The 18,961-nt window shown below is 46.8% G+C and overlaps 8 protein-coding genes across 8 annotated transcripts; 5 read left to right on the forward strand and 3 right to left on the reverse strand.

Moving 5' to 3' along the window:
* Positions 1 to 330: 330 nt before the first annotated feature.
* Positions 331 to 1,590, forward strand: ABOM_000446 (methylenetetrahydrofolate dehydrogenase (NAD(+)); the record flags this gene model as incomplete). Its single annotated transcript, XM_022527576.1, has 4 exons — positions 331 to 527; positions 661 to 1,294; positions 1,358 to 1,447; positions 1,507 to 1,590. 4 exons carry the CDS (start codon positions 331 to 333, stop codon positions 1,588 to 1,590), a joined length of 1,005 nt encoding a protein of 334 aa, XP_022394594.1.
* A 472-nt stretch (positions 1,591 to 2,062) lies between these two features.
* ABOM_000447 (signal peptidase complex subunit 2) lies at positions 2,063 to 2,782 on the reverse strand (the record flags this gene model as incomplete). Its single annotated transcript, XM_022527577.1, has 3 exons — positions 2,063 to 2,275; positions 2,335 to 2,633; positions 2,737 to 2,782. The coding sequence occupies 3 exons, from the start codon at positions 2,780 to 2,782 to the stop codon at positions 2,063 to 2,065; spliced, it is 558 nt and encodes a 185-aa protein (XP_022394593.1).
* Positions 2,783 to 3,069: 287 nt separating this feature from the next.
* On the forward strand, positions 3,070 to 4,106 carry ABOM_000448 (ER membrane complex subunit EMC3; the record flags this gene model as incomplete). Its single annotated transcript, XM_022527578.1, has 6 exons — positions 3,070 to 3,119; positions 3,178 to 3,211; positions 3,271 to 3,548; positions 3,601 to 3,635; positions 3,689 to 3,850; positions 3,910 to 4,106. The coding sequence occupies 6 exons, from the start codon at positions 3,070 to 3,072 to the stop codon at positions 4,104 to 4,106; spliced, it is 756 nt and encodes a 251-aa protein (XP_022394602.1).
* A 311-nt stretch (positions 4,107 to 4,417) lies between these two features.
* ABOM_000449 (uncharacterized protein) lies at positions 4,418 to 5,194 on the reverse strand (the record flags this gene model as incomplete). The annotated part of the gene is made up of 2 exons (XM_022527579.1): positions 4,418 to 4,510; positions 4,562 to 5,194. 2 exons carry the CDS (start codon positions 5,192 to 5,194, stop codon positions 4,418 to 4,420), a joined length of 726 nt encoding a protein of 241 aa, XP_022394601.1.
* A 238-nt stretch (positions 5,195 to 5,432) lies between these two features.
* Positions 5,433 to 8,929, forward strand: ABOM_000450 (MET18/MMS19 family protein; the record flags this gene model as incomplete). Its single annotated transcript, XM_022527580.1, has 6 exons — positions 5,433 to 5,514; positions 5,572 to 5,845; positions 5,964 to 6,061; positions 6,118 to 6,257; positions 6,307 to 6,495; positions 6,542 to 8,929. 6 exons carry the CDS (start codon positions 5,433 to 5,435, stop codon positions 8,927 to 8,929), a joined length of 3,171 nt encoding a protein of 1,056 aa, XP_022394399.1.
* A 680-nt stretch (positions 8,930 to 9,609) lies between these two features.
* ABOM_000451 (GPI anchored serine-threonine rich family protein) lies at positions 9,610 to 10,296 on the reverse strand (the record flags this gene model as incomplete). Its single annotated transcript, XM_022527581.1, has 2 exons — positions 9,610 to 10,086; positions 10,153 to 10,296. The coding sequence occupies 2 exons, from the start codon at positions 10,294 to 10,296 to the stop codon at positions 9,610 to 9,612; spliced, it is 621 nt and encodes a 206-aa protein (XP_022394400.1).
* Positions 10,297 to 12,403: 2,107 nt separating this feature from the next.
* ABOM_000452 (uncharacterized protein) lies at positions 12,404 to 13,564 on the forward strand (the record flags this gene model as incomplete). The annotated part of the gene is made up of 2 exons (XM_022527582.1): positions 12,404 to 12,623; positions 12,726 to 13,564. The coding sequence occupies 2 exons, from the start codon at positions 12,404 to 12,406 to the stop codon at positions 13,562 to 13,564; spliced, it is 1,059 nt and encodes a 352-aa protein (XP_022394401.1).
* A 1,063-nt stretch (positions 13,565 to 14,627) lies between these two features.
* On the forward strand, positions 14,628 to 18,646 carry ABOM_000453 (uncharacterized protein; the record flags this gene model as incomplete). The annotated part of the gene is made up of 5 exons (XM_022527583.1): positions 14,628 to 14,684; positions 14,744 to 14,875; positions 14,934 to 15,032; positions 15,097 to 15,453; positions 15,509 to 18,646. The coding sequence occupies 5 exons, from the start codon at positions 14,628 to 14,630 to the stop codon at positions 18,644 to 18,646; spliced, it is 3,783 nt and encodes a 1,260-aa protein (XP_022394402.1).
* Positions 18,647 to 18,961: the final 315 nt, after the last annotated feature.

Raw genomic sequence — 18,961 nt, forward strand, 5'->3', positions numbered from 1 at the left:
ACGTATAGGAGCGAGTACCGTGGACCCATGTGCGCACGGTGGGGATTATTTGGGAAACGTGCATGCTGCCCTACTTAGAATTTCTGCTGATCCACAGCTACTCGATGCCGAATAGATTTAGGCTCATACATGACCAGGAGGGGCTGTCTAAGTTACGTCTACCTCTCTCTCCATGGTGACTCAGTGGGCCGAAAGCGGCCGTCTTTATCGATAAGCGAGCAGTCTTTTCCGTCCCAAAAATTTCTCCATGCCCCTCCGCAAAAGTCCACTTGACGCAAAGTATTGACAACATTCTCGATCTGTTCAATAGCCAATTCCATTGTTGCGCAAATGGCCACTTCTTCCGACGCCGCGCCGGCCACCTGTAAGGTTGTGCTCTCTAAGAATGTCGTTGCCAGCCTCCTTGCTGAGGTTCAGGAAGGGGTGAACACGTTGGAGAAGCCCCCTCATCTGGTGGGATTCTTGGCCAACAATGACCCTGCGGCACTCATGTATGCCCAGTGGACTGAAAAGACTTGCGAAGAAAAGTGAGCATTCTTTCGTACTTACTCCTTTTTGGGGTTGTTCTTTCCAAGCAACCTGCGATCTCGGAGCCCCTGGAGGCAACATGTTGGAGTCACGCTTCGTAGCTAACGTAGTCTCTTTTTCTGCACTATACAGTGGCTTCCGCTATTCTCTCCGTCAAGTCGAGCGCGAAGATCTCGAGGAGGCTATCCTAGCTGCCAATGTCGACTCGGACGTTGACGGCATCATTGTATATTACCCCATTTTCAACAACCGGCAAGACCAGTACTTGCAGCAGCTTGTCGATGTATCCAAGGATGTAGAGGGTCTAAGCCATCGTTACATCTTCAATATGTACCAGAATATCCGATACCTCGATCCAGAGACCAAGCGACAGAAATGTATTCTCCCTTGTACACCCCTCGCCATTATCAAGATCCTCGAGTATCTCAAAGTCTACAATACGATTTTACCCTATGGCAACCGTCTTTTTGGACACACTATCTGTGTAGTGAACCGGTCGGAGGTTGTCGGTCGGCCGCTGGCGGCTTTGCTGGCAAACGACGGAGCCTGCGTCTACAGCGTGGATGTGACCGGTATCCAAAAGTTCACTAGAGGTGAAGGTATCAAAAAGCGCAGACACGAGGTCCACGACTTGGAAGGCAAGACACTGAACGATGTGGTACCTCTGTGTGACGTCGTCATTTCTGGCGTCCCCGGGGACAAATACAAGTTCGATACTAGCCTCCTCAGAGAGGGTGCTGTGTGTCTCAATTTCTCGAGTGAGAAGGTAAGTAGTTGTCCCAGACATATTTATTTGCCTACGTTGCAGTGACTGATACCACTCCCTTAGAACTTCGGGCCTGAAGTCAAGGAAAAGGCCTCTATCTTTATGCCTTCCACTGGAAAGGTGACAATCGCCGTTCTGCTCAGAAACCTACTAGTGAGTGACGTGCTTTATGAACTCCTTCGAAGCATCATCGAGCTGACCATTTCCCACAGAGACTCATCCAGAACCGGAGATTGGATGACGTGAAGCCTGCTGAAGCCACCGAGCGCCCCGGCACTCTGGAAGCTGCCACCTAATAATCAAAGATGCTTGCTCAATAAATTGGGACGGGAGATGATGTCACTCAGCATCCGTTCGGGTTATAAAGCTTCTCTGCTTATTATCGTTCCTATCATCCTTTCTCTAGACGAATTACTATATATATCTTTTTTTTTAGAAATTTGGTTTTGCACGGCCTTCAAGCCAACAAAATGGACTCTGGCCAGAGTTTCAACCAGTATCCTCTGTTTGTCTGCTTGTTTGGACTCTTGGGATAGTCTCGGGTAGATTTAAACAACCACAGAGATGAGAATGATGAATGCTGGTCGTTCGCTGAATACATCACGCATAATGTCCTTTTTAGACGCTACAAAAGCAGTAAAGAGCAATCAAGTGACTTCTGCAGAAATAGAAAATGCTGGAATACTCCCATATAGTACGTCCAATTGCCTTATTTCAGAATATAGGACCTGGAGCGCTTATCACATTCTCTAACTGCTCTTACTGATCTTATTTCTCCTTTGCCGCAAGCCGCAGCACCTGGATCTCGCTTGCTAGCCACTTCTTAAGAGGCTCAGGATGAAAAGTCCCATCTGCAGAAAACCATGTTGTGAAAGATGTCTCGATTTCCTTTTCCTCGAGGACCTTATTCGCAGATGATGTATACTGCACACGGAGTTTATACAATGGAGAGTGTTTCTTTGCGGAGGAGCGAATGGTAATCTAGCCAAATCAGAATTAGCTTAGCACATTTGATTAGTGCATCCCTTGCGATAGCCTACCGTTTCACCGGACTTGCGCTTTCCACGAAATACCTCACCAGCCTCCACGGCCCAGATCCAGTATGTGAGCAAAGTATTCAGGATAAAGTACGAAACCACGGCCGCTATGACCCATGTTGACTGCGTTGCCTCCCATCCTAGCTTGCGATCGGCATAGAATGTGAATGCTGCAATGGCAACGGCAGAATAGCCTAGTAGGAAGCGGACGTTGGTCTTCGTGTGGTCTTGAGTAAAGGCGTAGGGCTGGGGTAGGGTAGTTAAATGCGGTGCAAGAGCATCGTCTGTTGTTGATTTGAGATCTGTGGCCATTAGTAACCGTTAAAATCCCAAGTTACAGTAGAAAACGCATAAGTTGTAGGTAGGCGTAAGTTGGTGTATTTCTTTTGTGCATCTACTACTAACCATTGACAGAGTAAACGGGCACTTTGTGTACCTCTGTTGACGCCATTTTTATTATGAGTTTTCAAGTAAAGAATTGTAATATCAGATTTTCTCAAGGAATCATAGGGTAATTTAGAGGTTTGGTGGAAAAGATTGAGGATGCTCGGTTTGCATAGATGCCAACGAGAAGTTGCGGCGAGCTGGCCCTTTCGGGGAGAGCTGACTTAATGCGATTCGGCGCTAGTGAACACCCGCCCCCAGTCCAATCTCGTGGGGACCGCAAGCCGGGAGCTCTCTTTTTATCTTAAGCATAGCTAAAATCTACCCATTCCATTGCTCTCAGTATTGCTCATCATGGCCTTACAAGGGGTCGAGCAGACGATTCTTCGGGATCCAGCTTTATTGTGAGTTTCTGCGATTTCAATCGAATGAGAAAGAAACTGACTCGGAGGCGATTCGCAGTTATTGGATCCTGTTCCCGATTACCATTGTTATGGTAAGTTTGATCTAGTGAATCAGTGCAGCGTTACATGCGATACTAACTCTTGCATACAGATACTCACAGGTATCCTTCGTCACTATGCTACCGTTTTGATGAACACTCCCCCTAAGCCCGCGTCCACTCTGGCCGAATCCCGCGAGCGTCTCTCACTCCTGCGCGGTGTCAATCTCCGCAACAATGCCCCAGCAGTTCTCTCGAAAGATGCATTTGAAATGCGCAAGAACTATCTGGTCTCTGCGTACCAAAGTGGCGAGTTCCTAAAGGACCCGGCCAGCCGCGGTCAGCCCCCAGCAAATCCGATGACGGACTGCGGGCATGGAAGCTATGATGGGTATGATGAAGGGAAACATGATGATGATGATCCCGCAGACTCTTATTATGAGCTGGATTAATGCCTTCTTTTCTGGCTTCGTTATCCGTATGTTTTCTGACTGTCCCGCAATCTACGTTTCGTACTGACGAAGTGTAAAGTCAAACTGCCGTTCCCCCTCACCATCCGGTTCAAGTCTATGCTTCAGTCTGGTGTTATGACTCGGGACTTGGACGTTAGGTGGGTATCCAGTCTGTCATGGTACTTCCTGAACTTGTTTGGGCTTCAGTCTGTATTTGGATTCATTCTGGGTAGCGACAATGGTTAGTCATTGTATTTTTGTTTCCCGGGGTACACGGTATACATGCTAACATTTATGTAGCTGCGAACCACATGTCACAACAAATGGCTACTATGAACCCTGCGATGGGGGCCAATCCATTCCAGCCTGGTCAAGATCCCGATAAATTGTATCGAAGTGAAGCAGAGAACTTGGAAGTCATGGAGCATTTTTGCATCCTAGATGGCATTGAGGACAGAATACTGCACAACATTGCTTCAAAGGAGGGCCTCATTTGATTTTCCATAATCGTACTGGCCCTCGTGTCTTATTTTCTATAAACTACGGGTGTATTCAGAGAACAGTGATACAGAATTGATGAAACGAGGTAACTTTGACGTATCTTAGGGGCCTGACCGAATATTCGCTGAACACTCTACTGCATAATGTGAGTAGTTATGAAATGATTCTTCAGGTAACAATTACGATGATATATATGTTATTATAAAGACAGGTGTACGCCGTTTCTTGACTCAAATTACAAGAGGTGGTTAGAGCATTTCCGTATGTCTATTCGTCACATCATCACGTACGAGTTGTAAAACTGGTTTCAATGGTAGTTGATCACGCCGTTCAAGATCCATACTTCACCATTGGAAACTTGTTCTGCAATACTGTCAACCTCAACATTTCCCGGTTGGATCTAAAATACGTTAGCCCTTAAAGCCAAATTGTCACGAGGCGGTGGTCGTACAAAGATCTTATCTCCATCTCTTGTCCAGCTCAACCTGCCTCCCCCGAGAGTCTTTACTTCATCCCCTTCATTCCAGGGACTTCTGGGTACTATGTGGGCCTCTACAAAGCGCTTCAGGTTGCTTTTCGCTCTGTCCTGCCCTTCCTGCCCCTCATAGGCCTTCGCCTCTCCAAACTGTGCATAGTCATCCGGATTCTCCCAAGGCTTACGCGGAAGTCCTTGGATTGCACTGTTGCGAGGGGCAAGGACGGTTACATTCTTTGTTGCGTCGTTGAAGCGAGAATCAATAGGCTCAAAATCCCTTGTGAGAGAAGCAAAGATATTGATGCCACGGTTTTTAGGAAGAACATCGGATATCACAAGGCCACCACTGCCGGAATCCTGAGGTTGCCTGCTTCCCCCATTAGCGTCTGTTTCAGGTGGAATAGCGATATTAGGGGTCATGATGGGTTGTTGATTCTGAAGCCACTGCTTCAGTTCGCCGTTCTCTTGGAGGCGCTGCTCGTGCCGTAAGTGAGGTAGATCGACAAACGGACGCGGAAGTCGCTTGCGAAGAGGAAAACTTGAAGCTATGGATATTGTGCAAACGATCAGAAAGATTAAAAAGATTGGTGCAAAGGCTTGATGTCGCATTTTGACCAGCAATGATATTTTCATTCGAATCGTTCATGCCGACCAACTAGCCAGTGACGCATGACGCAACTGTAAGTCCCTTCCTATTCTGTCACTGACCCACACGTGATATTGCGGAGGAAGTTCAATACACGTGACATTTATCGATAAGGGCAATCGACAGCCACAAAAAGCGTCATGTTCCGGTCGCGGAGGAGGGGATCGAGCCATTTACCCCTCATTTGAGACGCTCACGAAGATGTCGGCGTTGCAGACATTCCTGCTGGTCGTGGACCATGACAAGGAGGAGGCTAAGCAGATTGCTGAACGAATTGCTCAAGGTAACGCCACTCGATGGATCGTTGTCAAGATGGATGGGTTCTAACTATTGCTGGAAGATGTGGAGACCAAGAGAACGACCCTTATCGAAGTTGTTCAGTCTTTGGGGGAGTACATCAACGATGAGGATCCGATCTTGCGAGGCAAAGCAGTTTCCTATCTTACTGCTGTGATTAAATCACTCCCACCCAAGTTCCTTTCGAGACAACAAATTCAAGTCCTAACTACCTTCTTCTGCGACCGTATCGAAGATGGAGGAGCTGTCGCCGGGCTGGATACACTTCAGAAGTTGGATCGCTTTAACAAAGCATTGGCAGAGGAGGCAGCACAAGCGTGAGTCATGCTATATATCTGATCTGGTTGGGGATAGTTTCGTGAGCGGGTGGCGGACAACATCGAACCGTCGAAGATGGTGACTAAATTAGTAAAGAAGTAGGCTAACATTGCCTAGCATTTTTGAACGTTTTCAAGACCTTCAGTCTCGATCACAATCCCAGAGGTTTCAGGTCTACCAGTTACTGAATGAATTAATGGTAAAGCATCGTTCAGGTGCGTGTTAAAGCATTGTGATCCTGCTCTATCTTTCAAGCGCTAACAGAGACTAGCTCTCCACGACATGGGAGACCACTCGCTGGTTGGAATAGTGGACCTTATGACAGGCGAAAAAGACCCAAGGAACCTCATGCTTGTGTTTTCCATCCTGAAGGTCGTGATGGTGGAGTGGGATATCTCCAACCACGCCGAGGTATGCGCTGTAACTCCGCTAGGTTGATGCAAATAGCTAACGGTTGAAGTTACTTTTTGACTCAGTGTATAATTACTTTCCGATCACATTCAGACCACCGCCGAATGACCCATACGGCATTACAGCCCAGGATCTGAAAAATCGTCTACAAGAGTGTATCTCATCGACGAGTCTATTTGCTCCACATTCTATTCCATCTTTGTTAGACAAACTTGACTCGACGTCACCGAATGTTAAGGTACGATGATCATCGACTTCTCAAAGCATTGCTGACAAGCCCACAGAAAGATGCACTTAATGCATTGATTGCCTGTATCAACTCTTACGACCCGGATACTGTATCCAGATATTCTATTACGATATGGGATGCTTTGAAGTTCGAAGTGCTCAATGCACAGGAGGAGCTTCTATCTGAGTTGTCTTTGCAGGCTCTGCAAGACATTGCCAAGCGATTATCCGAAGGTGTCACGCAGGTCTCTGATCAGTTGCCTCTTGCACAATACATGCGGCCAATCACTAGGGAATGCAACGACCAATTACGAGAGCCACAGCAGAAACAAGCTAAGCCTGCACAGCAGATTCTAGGCTTCATATCGGCGGCTTCCTTTGCATCGTTTATGTTGGCTGTACAAGCAGTTGTTGCGCCACTTCTGACGGTCTATCAAGAAGCAGATGGCATCGCCAAGCAAAGGGCTCTCCTGGATACGTTGGTGGTTCTTTTTGACTCCGCAATCAAGATTTTCGGTGAATGGACGACCCGTACCCCTGAGACGAATGTAGAAAACCCTCTACTTGAGTTTAAAGATCAGTTTTCGGACATCTTTGGCCAGGCTTTAATGGGCGTGGTTAAGGAAGAGGTGTCTTTCCGTGTCTCTGCTCTGAAGGGCTTCTTACGTCTTTCCACCCTGCGCAATTTTTTCCAAGATAATGAAGTGGGGCTGTTTGTGCAGTACCTTGACGAGATCCTTCTAAAGGAGGAATCCATAGACCGAGATGACCTAAAGAAGGAGGCAATCGCAGCTTTGACTGAAATCTCGAAACACAAACCGAGGCTGATCATGGATATCACTTTCCCTGCCTTTGTGGCCACGCTTCCTGACTTTGATGATGGGACAAACTCCAATTACCTACCAACGCTTGAAAGCCTCGCACAAATAAGTGTCGAGAAGGATATTTTTGAGACATTAGTTCGTCGCTTACTTAGCAAGTTGAATATCTTGCTGCAGAAAGAACAACCAGGCTCTGTAGCCTACCCCAGAGCGATCCTTGTAACGATTCTTTATGTTATGAGCCAAAGAAGTATGGACCAAGACCCAAATCTGGACCTGTACTACGACAAGATAGTTGTTAGCTTGTGCCGCCATGCTGCGGTTTCAGCTTCAGGAAAGGCTAACAATAATGTCTTGAACGATGCTACGGTCTTGGATACGCTTGGAAGACTCTGTAACCTCATTGTCCGGGCGCTTCCGAGAAATAAGCAGGATGAAGTTGCAGAGAGTGTCTATACCCTGTACTCTTCCGCTGACGACTTTTTACCGGTTCCATTTTCGCAATCAGCCAGTGATGATCAGCAGCGCACGATGATTATTTCAACGTATCTCCTTGCAGGGCTCCCGACGGATTGCGCTAGTCTCCCTTATACCAGCCCCAACATGTCTGCTTTGCTCTTTGATGTGGTAAAGCGGTCTACCACCGAATGTGCACCTGCAACTCATCTTGCGCTCTTGCGTCATCTTGCTCTTTTAGTGAACAAGTTCTTACCCAAGTCCGAATTGAGCCTTGCTACAGAATTGTTCGACACTATTCTCCCTGCTAATGTTGAGGGGAAGAAGCTTAGCCCTGAGTCTATCAAAACACTTTTCTGGCTTTCAAAGGCCCTGGTTTTGCGTCTTGCTCCAAAGATAACAGATCTTCTAACCTCCTTGCTGTCGCTTCTCTCATCCCAAGACGAAGTAACCAGCACCACAGCTGCTCGCAGCTTCGCAATTCTCCTTAGAGATGATGACGTGCTCTCCGCCACAAACGGCGCCAACATCCGCCTATTATCGAAACAGCGTGTTTTCACGACTTTGGTGCCTCTCATCTCAAGCAAAATCCGTGAAGTCAATATTGCAGGCAGTGACTCCCCAACCGCCGAGCATATCAAGCCGGCACACTTAACGGCTTTGTCTGGAATTCTATCCACCATCCCCCCATCTCTGGTAATGCCCGAACTCCCTACCCTCCTTCCTCTTCTCCTCCAAAGTTTGGACCTTCAAACATCGGACTGCCAATCCGTCCGAACCGCAACCCTCGAGACCCTTGCCGTCATCATTCGCGATAGTGGTGTCGGAGTCATTGAAGAATGCGGTCACATCCAAAGCCTGGTAACCCGCCTCCTCAATACAGCAGAACATAAATCCGCGAGCGATAAGGAAGCCGCAGTGAACAGTCCCCGACTGCGTGTCGATGCCCTAAGGTGTCTTTTCTTGCTCGCGCAGACACCAGCCTCTGATGCCCCCGCCGTTGTGAAAGCAGGGAAACTGTCCCCACTTCTACCGGTAAAAGCTCAGGTCGTTCGTTCTTTGGGCTTCGTTCTGGATGACCCGAAACGTGATGTGCGTAAAGCTGCTGTTGATGCTCGAGGTGCCTGGCTCAGGGGTGTGGATGATGCTCCTGATGACGATGAGTAAATGATTTTTACCTTTGTGTGATTATATATTGGTGTTTCTATTTATATATAACCTGAAGGGCCTTTCTCTAACTGATTCAGGCTAGAATGGTGAGGAAAATGCATCTGATAAATAGAAATTTTTGGGGTTCACTTGTCAACATTTGGCAAGGGGCACGCATACATGATATGATGCATATATATGCGGCATGGCACAAAAGGGCAAACGTAGAAAATACATTTTGAAGCGTGAGCTACATTCTCCAAGAGTTTTAAAGTGCGGTATAGTTCGGCGAAAGGATATAATTACTGTGATTCCCTGACAAAAATGCCATTTGACGTTCATGACACGTTTAGAACTCTTTGCAAGGATTAAGGCCAGCCAAGTTTTGGTTTGGGGAATTACGAAACGTAATATTCCAACAAGAGGCTCTAAAGCCAAGAAAGGGAAAAGAATTAGCTGATCCACAGGGATCTAAGACTCGAGCTCCAGCGAAATCGTGAAGAGGCTACTCTGTTGTGCCCGCAACAATCTCTCCGAGGGTACGAACGAGCGAATGGGTATTAATATATACATGATAAACGTATAATAACAGTGTATACCATTATAACTGCTTCCAACCTATAAGGGCGGAGAGAAATGAACAAACTGACGAATGTGAACATGAGTCCATAGGGCTGGTTTACGCGAACCGGTTTTGTTTAATAGTTGAGGTACAAGACAGCGACGACGGCCAGGATCAAGTTAGGCGACCAGTTGCGAAGAGACGCATCGTCTGACTGCGTCTTAGCAGACACGGCACCCTTATTGGAAGTGTGGTTATTACCGGTATTTGGTTTATCATCATGCCTAACGTGTGGAACCGTGGAGGTCGCGTTGTTGCCCTTTGCGACACCGGTTGTCGAGTTATGCGGAGCTGTATTGAAATCTGGGGAGTCGGGGTCATCATCGGGACGAGGCCCTTTTGAAGATGGTGCTTGGCCGTTGGGATGCTCAACAGTTATATGCCCCGTATAGTTGATTTCTTCGTTTTGTTGGATTTTCAGAGCGTAATCTGACCCATCCTGCAGATCCTCGCTGGCCTTCCAGGTGTATTCATTTCCACGAGCATCACGCGTAAGGACATCCACGTCGCTAAGGTTGTTGGCCGCACCCCTACGAAGGGTAATAGTTGTGGGCTGCAAGATAGCAATGTCAGAGTAAGGTCAACGGTAGGGAATGGTCAAAGCCTAGGCACAACATACAAGATCAGGGTCACCGATCCACTTTACGGTATTGTCTTCACCAGCATGGATGACACCTGGCCACTGAGTGAATGACAATGCATCTATTATACCAACATGGGCCAAGCAAGCAACAGTTGTGAAGATAGACTCGAATGCGCGCATGGTGGATAGTTTATACCTTGTTGAATGTTAGGCAACGTGTGTGATATAAGAACTTGAAGTATGTAAGCAATAAAGAGAAGGCAGCGACACAATGTAATAAGAGTTGATGACAGTGCAAGAAAGGGGATACAAGAGGAACTTCATTCAAGTGCGACGTCCACACCCAGGCAATCTCATACAGGCCTTCCTTAACCCTGACTTACGTTTAGGCAAGTACGATCAACAAGGTTGACTCTTCAGCAAACAACTAATACTTTTAATAATGCTCGACGTTGAATGTGGCCCAAGGATGCCTCCTTAGTGATGAATGGAATAGAAAGTGGATTATGTCCCAGAGTGCAAGGACAGGGCGCCCCGGGCATGTTTATAAGCGGTGGCTTTTGCTCGAAGATCCCCATTTTTTGGCTTGTTTATTATACTTTACCCAATCCTAGAATGGGGGGATAGTCTCCTAGTCACATTCTTGACCACCAAGATGGTGGGATGGGTTGGTTAATAGCTGATGGGGAGAGCCCAGGGAATGTTGTGTCTTTCTTGTTCTTACATTCCAGCTTTAGCTTCGGGGATTCTCACTCAACTATGGCTGAGGTAGTATCATATACTGAGTGAAGATTATTATGTTACTTTTAGCATACCAGCGTTCGGTCGAAATTTCTACTAGTTCTCCCTTAATCCGCTGTTAACATTTATGGGTTATGGAATTAAACCTCCTGAAGCTCACAACAGTATGGTGCCGGACATGCATGAAGTGGTCAGTTTATAGGGGTTGCACTTCGTAGTAGCGTTGGATGCAATATCCATAACTAAAGATGGCGCATCTTTCAGCAGAAATACGGAGTAGTGTATTTAGAGCTCAGAATCTTTTAGCTGATAAGTCTCCAAGCCATCTGAGCAACATGGTACATTGGTCAGATTTTATTAGCAGAGTACGTAGCCTTCCTTGGACAAATGTAGCCGCCTTGTCTACATGACGGTGGGAAGGAAATCCCTGCTAGGGAATAGGCAGTGCAACAAGAGGGGCTAAACAGTGGTTGTGCAAATTGGTCTTCCTCTTTAATGGTATGGCAATGAAGTATGACATTAAAAACCGTTATTCGGGTGGATAATCTGCATAGATTGAGTTCTGGTGGCTGATATATATAACAAACCCTAATCAGTGGACTTGCAAGATTGAGGGTGTAGTAGTTGTTGTTTTTCAGGGGTCAACAAAATTGTCAGGTGAGAAAAATCTCACCGTGGGTTGTCTTGCATCTCCATACACGTCACATAAATCTGAGGTACATGATACATATGCATGTTCTATGTTGCGATAGGTAGTGTTCGTTGGGTATATATGATTGATCTACCCATCCGCGGCGGCTAATCTTCTCCGTCATATCCACCACTATTGTCATTTATTATCTCTCACTCTTTCCTCTCCTCAGCGCTGTTCATTTTTTCTGCTTATACCTGTCGAGTTTCTTGTATATTATTATTGTTTTTCCCTTGTGCTTATCCCTTACATTTTGTTCGCGGTTTCTCCCACCAAGTATCCTTCACTCCCCTCCGTCAGTGGACAGTTAGTTGTTGGGCAGTGGCTGTAAGTTTATCATCCACAGCTCGCTACCAGTTCCCAGTGCTTTTCTTCGACTCGTGTCTTCCCTTATATCTATTACTGCCTTTTTTTCACGGCATCCTATCCTGATGTCTCAGCGATGAATAAGCACCAACAATAATTTTCGTAATAGCTCTGCTGCAGATCTCCTGCAATCAAAGGTCTCGATCCACTCCTTGGTATGTACGTTTTTTCCCCTACCCTTCCGGAGTCTGTTGTGCATCAATTTATGCATGCCAAATATCCAAGTCCTGGGACCCTTCTGCACAACTGAAGTTTCATGAACCCGACGTTCAGAAACTCGTTGGCTGAGCCGTGAGGTGCAGAAGGCTGGTTTGTTGTGCCTGAGAAGTGAGATTTGCTCCTTGCTTACAGCTCTGACTATACCTGCGTTTCCACTTCTGGTATTTCTACTCTTCTTGTGTGATCACTCTTTCTACTTCATTCATCTTTTTCATGGGTCCCCTTTTACGGCCATTCCCGTAGCTCCCAACATTCCAACAAATACCCACAATGCCGAGCATGGCCCGATTCGGTCGGGCCAAGAAAACGCCAAAAGCAGTAGCCAACAATGCTAACTCGGACATGCTTGTATCGTCTACGTCAGATCCTCCGCGACGGTCCCCTCGTGTTAGTCTACCACATGTGGAAACGCAACTGAATATGCATCAATACAGTGGTCTTTTCGATCTCGACTCCCCGGAACGTCTGAAGGCCGTGGAGTCCTCTGCAGGTGGGTGGTTTTTTTCTCCCCTTATCGGGCTCCGATTAGCCGTCATTCCAATCAGGCGAGTCACCAGTTGCTTATTGTGAGATTATTGGCACATTCCTACAGAGTCGATTAACTCGCATTCCTCGAACACCCGAACAAATGGCTCAACACTTACGAACAGTGACTCAATGACAACGGAATGGTCTTCGGCAGTCGGTCACGCAGCCACGGGCAAGTCCGGTCGTGTCATACATAATCTACAGGAGGATATTGCCCGCTTGACGCGAGAGTGCAGTGTTTATCGTTCCCGGGCAGAAGAAACACAGCGCATGAACGATGCTTTCAAGACTCAGGTACAAAACATGACGGAACGTCTCCGGAACCTGGAGCAGGCACACGAGACGAACCTACATTCGATCTCGCGCAAAGATAAGAAAATCGAGGAGTTACGCGCAGAGGTGCAGAGCGAAAAGGATAGACGACTGCGAGCAGAGACGGAGACGAAAAAGTTCCATCAATTGATGGATGAAAGCCGTGATGATTTCAATCGGAAATGCGCGGAGTTGCAGGAGATCGCCAACCATGCTCGGACCCAGTATGACGTGCTTGCTAAAGCTGGACAACGTGAGCGGGCAGATCAACAAAGGAGGGTGAAGGCGATTCGCGATGAGATCGATGCTCTAAAAACACGACAAGAAGAAAAGAGTCTGCACCTTGAGCGCTTGGATACTGTGATGGCCCAGAAAAATCGTGAGATTGAGATTGGCCGAGAAAATTTTGACAAGCTCTTTGAGGTGTATGAGTCCTATAAAAAAGCCCATGATGAAGAAGTCCACACACTCGTTGAGAGGGGTCGCCAGGGTGATGCCAACTTGAGCGCAGCTTTGGCTTCATTGAAGGAAACTGAAGATCGGATGAAATGGGCAATCCAGGTCAAGAACGAGGTCAAAGGTGCCAATTAAACCTGACCTATAAAGCTCGTGGCGCGTCCACAGTGGCCTTTTCTTCAACAGGCAGCTAGCGCTGGTCGTGAAAGCCTACGTGGATTGGCAGGTTTGTTAACAAACTACTTCGGTAACACTGTTTCCTGCTTGTCTAACACTGAACAGTTTCTATATGCTGAGAACACACCTATTGCAACCTGTCTACCCCCCTAATTGACCGGGCGGTCTCGAACTATGGGTGTATGCCCCAGGTTGCTCTTCTCTTTGACCTGTTTATATCTCGCCTTTCATAATCTGAAAGTATTTCATTCCACTTCCCGGCGAATCTGTCCGGGCTCAATCGCGGTTCTCTGGAGTTTGGGATTGTTTGATACCCTGGGGGAAATCCACTGCCATATCACCTGCTTGTTAGATCGCATTTACAATACAGTGATGGCCACAATGACTAGACTGATAGATATATTTTCAATATGCACATACAGGAAACCAATCAAGGTCTTGAAACCGTGACTTCACGTATTGGACAGACACGTGATGTCTTTCTTTGTATTCAGCTGTCTTTGGTCAAGGTTCATGACCTGCCCCTTCCTTAGGTTGCGCTGTGTCTCACTACTAGTATTCTTCTATTTCTTTCTCCTCAACCGTGAATATTTATCAACTGCCTATGCCCCACAACAATATTCAATTTGCGTTTGTGCATTACCAGAGAATACTTCACCATTGGTTGCATCTACCTGTGCAGTGTTTGTCTTGCTCCTGGGAATAGGGTCTTAAATGCCAGGCCACCGGACATACTGTCAAGATTAATCTCACCTAAGTTTCAAGGCCTCCTTCCGCTGTTGTCTTGGTGATGTGGCGATATTTATATCTGTCTTCCCAGCTCACTTTACTTTCTTTCACACTCTTCCCTTACTTGCTACCGCAACAGCTTTCTTTTCCTTCTAGTTTTCATAATATTCTCTTCTAATTTACTTCATTCCATTCTATAGTACTTCTCACATATTCTTTCAAACTACATCTCTCTTTGTAATCTCAACTGCCTCATTTGATGTGCGGGAGTGGCTTCTAGAATGGTACAAGGATGGCGAATGAACAGCGCATAACTTTCGCGTCCATCTGGGCATTCGAGGACATTGGGGTAAAGACACTCTCCATAGTCTTTAAATACAGGTTATTTGCTAACCAGAATGGCGACAGGTGCAAGATATTGGCATTGAAATGAAGTTCGTTCCTTACGTCCCCAATGACAACTCCGCCAATACTGATGTGCGCTATAGGAAAGCACTACCTCGCCTGGATTACCACTGCGAATACCTGAGGCATGACGATGTAAGTCCTCCTTCGAGAAACAACCCCTTTCATTGCAATGCTAATTCACTTATGCTAGCTCCTTGTGGTCAAAGGACGTATGAACGGCTCTGCAAAGAAGATTGCGGGTCTTGTTTCAACCTTTATTGAAGACCAGAAGAATAAGGATTTTCTTGATGTATGTCTCTCGCCTTTCCTTGTTTAGAGATGGCCAGTTGTTAATATGCCATAACAAATCTAAGATGCCACGTACTCGTCAACTGAATATTCCTATCATGCTTCAAGACGACGGAGCTTCCGTCCCAGTCGCTACTACCGAAGATAGCCTAGGGGGCCTCTTGGCCCTTGACATTGATTCAGACGTGGAGCTGATACATCAATCTCATCTTATGACACACGTCACAAAATTCTGGTTATCGTCGCATGGAGGCGTTGGGTGCTTTGCGACTGGTTTTAATGAAGTCCTCACTGAGATTGCAGCCGCGACGGGGACGAATATTACAATCATCGATGAGGTTAAAGGCATCCAAATATCTGGAAGTAGTGCTGGAGATGTCGACGACGCTGTAGCGAAGCTCACTCGGATTGAGAAACCCTTGGTACGTGACACGCCTCTTCAAGTATATCTAGCCACTAACTATATATGTTTCTCAGTCTTGCCTTGCTAACCACAAGGTGGGCAATATGAGTATAGCCACAGAAGGCAAGGCGACCCAATACACCATTCAGAATTATAGCAGCCTGAACCAAGTGGCTCTTCGCCGTGTTCTAGCTGACCCCGCAACGAGCTCGAATCTCGGTATCAGCCAGATGTTTGTCACTACCTCTCTTTCATTCGATGAGGAGTCTCAGAGTTATATGCTGCCTAAGAACATAGTGTATCCACGGTCAATTAGCGACAGACCGGGGAAGTCCATGATATGGCAAAATTATACTTTCCCTGAGGTTGGCAAAGGGGATGAGTTTGTTCTATTGGAGGCTGTTGAAGATACAAATATCCCGGCTGCAACGTCAGAGACCTCACCCACCCATCCTTTTCTGACTGCCGAAAAGGCTAAACAAGTCAATGAATGGGTCGCTGAGGGTAAGGAAATGGAAGTTACCAGCGAACAGCCTGAGCACCCACCTACACCACCACCCGAGTTTTCAAGCAATACGACAGTGGTCCTAGGTGCTAAGAGATGTCCAGCTATTAAAACACGACGGCCTATTCCATCAGCTATACAATCAGACCAATCGGTTCCGTTGGTGGTACCAGTGACGAAATCTGAACGAGTCAAGGGCCCTGATCTTGCACCCAAGAAAGAAGATGCCTCCGCACCTCGCAGAAAATTCAAAATGACATATAACATTGAATCGGGGAATACAGATATGCGTGTCAGCTGCCCTAGATCCACCAGCCCTTGTGAGCTGAGAGATGCCGCTGATTCCTTTCTTAATGCTTCGACACCTGCTGCACCGAAACCAGGCCTCCCCCTAATCTTCGACGAAACGAAGCATGGGCTCAATAAGCATCCACATCTTCCAGACAGCAAAAGTAGTGGTCGAAATCTCAATACTCAAAGAAAAAATGATTATGTACCCTCTCGGACGAGTAAAAAGCTCGACACGAACAATTTGCTTGTTGATGTGACCGCACCAGCAGCCATAAGTACGAATTCTCTTCCGATGATGCGTGCAGATCAGCCAGCTTTGATACCACTGAATGCAAAATTAGACCCCAAGCATACTGCTTTACAAAGAAATGCGCCCTCACGAATAAATAACATCGCCGACGACTTGAGTGGCTTAGTGATGGAAGCGGATTGTGGATCTCAAGATGACTCTGGTTGCCCTGTACTACATGAGGGTGCAAAACCAGGCAAAAATGACAATATTTCAGAGCAGGTAAAAAGGCTCGTCATATTGGAAGAGGCTTTCCTCGAGCAGACGAGAGAGCCAACCACAATTAGTGAAGCCCCCTCACGCGCTGCCAACCCTCCCAGCCCTCGAAATCAAATAAATTCGGTCCTGGCAAGAAGGCGACTTGAAGAGCTCGAGAGACGACACAAAGCGGAAGGAAAACAACCAAGCGATGAAGTGACTACCAGGGAATTTCATCATACAATGAATCACAAAGCGTCTAAGCCAAGTCACAATGTTTCAAGTAAGTCTCTGAGAATAGCGAAGAGGCAAGCCACTTTGGAGGATGTCTGGGGAATACAAAAAAAGCCGACAAAGAACCAGCTCTCAGACAACCCAACTCCATATGAAAATATGAGGCCCAAGAATACGTCTTCCCGATACATGGCGCAAGAAAATGTGCAACATGCCCGAAAGGTGCAAAAGGAGCCGAGTATGAATGAGAGTATTAAACAGCTTTTTGAGATCCTAAAACCAACATTGAAAGCCGCCGAATATTTTCCTGGTTCTTTGACTTTGGAGGTTCAGATTGGTCTCGCATTGATTCCAGTTCTGCCGAAGACCTACAAGGAGGGTCTGATTTCCTTGAGAGAGTGGACAGAGATAATGCAACCACAGACTGGCGTATCTGCACCAACTACCAAGTTCATCGATAGGCTCACAACATCTGGACTTGACGTTGATCATATTGTGGACCTAAAAACATCAAAAGATGGGAATCGTCGTTTCTTTGAACACGAAGACAACGAGTATAGTGTTTTCTATGAGTTCCATTGTCGCTCTAAAACACATCAATCTATCATTGTCGAAGTTGATGAACGCGGAAAATACTCCATCAAGAAGCCAACCGAAGCACTAGGTACAGTCAATATTCACTTTCCTGGTAGTATCTGGGATGCTTGTATGATTGTCCGTGGTAATATTGCATATCCTATCTATGGATACCAGGAATTTGAAGACGCCGCCCGATATATGGTGGATCATCTCTGGGTCCAGCCCGACAAACACCTCGTCCATCTTTTCACTAAACTCTCCAAAGACAAACATCTGACTGTGGATAAAGTCCTTATGAAGCGCTGGACCCGCTATCGGTATATTCGTTCGAACGATTTTTCCTCTAAAGGCACCAACACCCCCGACACTTCGTCATCGACAGGAGGAAAAGCAGATTCCGCTACTGGTTCTGTGGGATCCAAGAGTGCCGCAAAGGACATGAACAGTGTCGGCAACGGTGGAACTCCCGAAGCACAAGAGCTTCAACTGCAAGTCACGGAAGTACAGGATCTATTAATAGGGTCCAGTTCCTCGAACACTCAAGCAATAAGAGCACGTTGCATGCCACTGGCGGAGATGATACGCAGGGGGAGGCAATGGTATGAAGTTTCGCTTGTTAGCTCTGCCATTGATGCTATATTGAAGACTAATGCGAATATCGAAATTGGAGAGCGCACGCACGATTGGCGTAGCCCTGACCTACTTGGAGACGACGTTATTTTACTGCAAAACAGCATACCGGGCTGTCCAGGTCCAGAATTGCCATCTAGGCCGGTCGCTACTGCTGTGGGGGCCGCAGGTATTGGTGATCTCCTCCGCCTAACGAAAGCGGTAGTTCAGAACATGGATGGCGTTGGATTTTGGAACGGTGGACCTTGTGGTGATGTTGCCCGGATGCCAGTGACCGGCTCTCTGAACACCCTAAGTATCCCCAACAGACCTATCACATCGTCCATGGATGTGATAGCAAAGACAGAAAGGAAGGGCTTGAACTTTGACGAATTGGAGAGCATCAAGGAAGTGGAAAGTAGCATTGGGGGCGCCCCGGCGGCTAATAAACCGAATGCTGCCTCCTCTGACCAGAAGAAGGAACAGATTGAGATTGATTACTGGTGATGGGGCCATATTTAACCCCTTAGTCGTTTCACATATGCCCTGGTCATTCTTTGAGTTAATTCTATGGGGTGTTTTCTCATGGAGCATATGGGCCGACACCACGCAGCCCGCATCCCTTCAATAACCGATGGGGATCTTGATACACGTACGTTGGAGGCATGCCAGCCTGCAGTGTATTCCCACGTTGTGTTCTTTTAATCTCGTAGTCCTGGTGACTATTCGACTTCTGTTAGGTCAATTCCGATCCAAGTATTCCATATCCCAGACCTAGTAAACTTAATGCTGTAAATATACACCTAAACTCAGCGGACAATA

Source organism: Aspergillus bombycis, assembly GCF_001792695.1.
Source record: "Aspergillus bombycis strain NRRL26010 chromosome Unknown contig00002, whole genome shotgun sequence".
Taxonomy (NCBI): Eukaryota; Fungi; Ascomycota; class Eurotiomycetes; order Eurotiales; family Aspergillaceae; genus Aspergillus; species Aspergillus bombycis.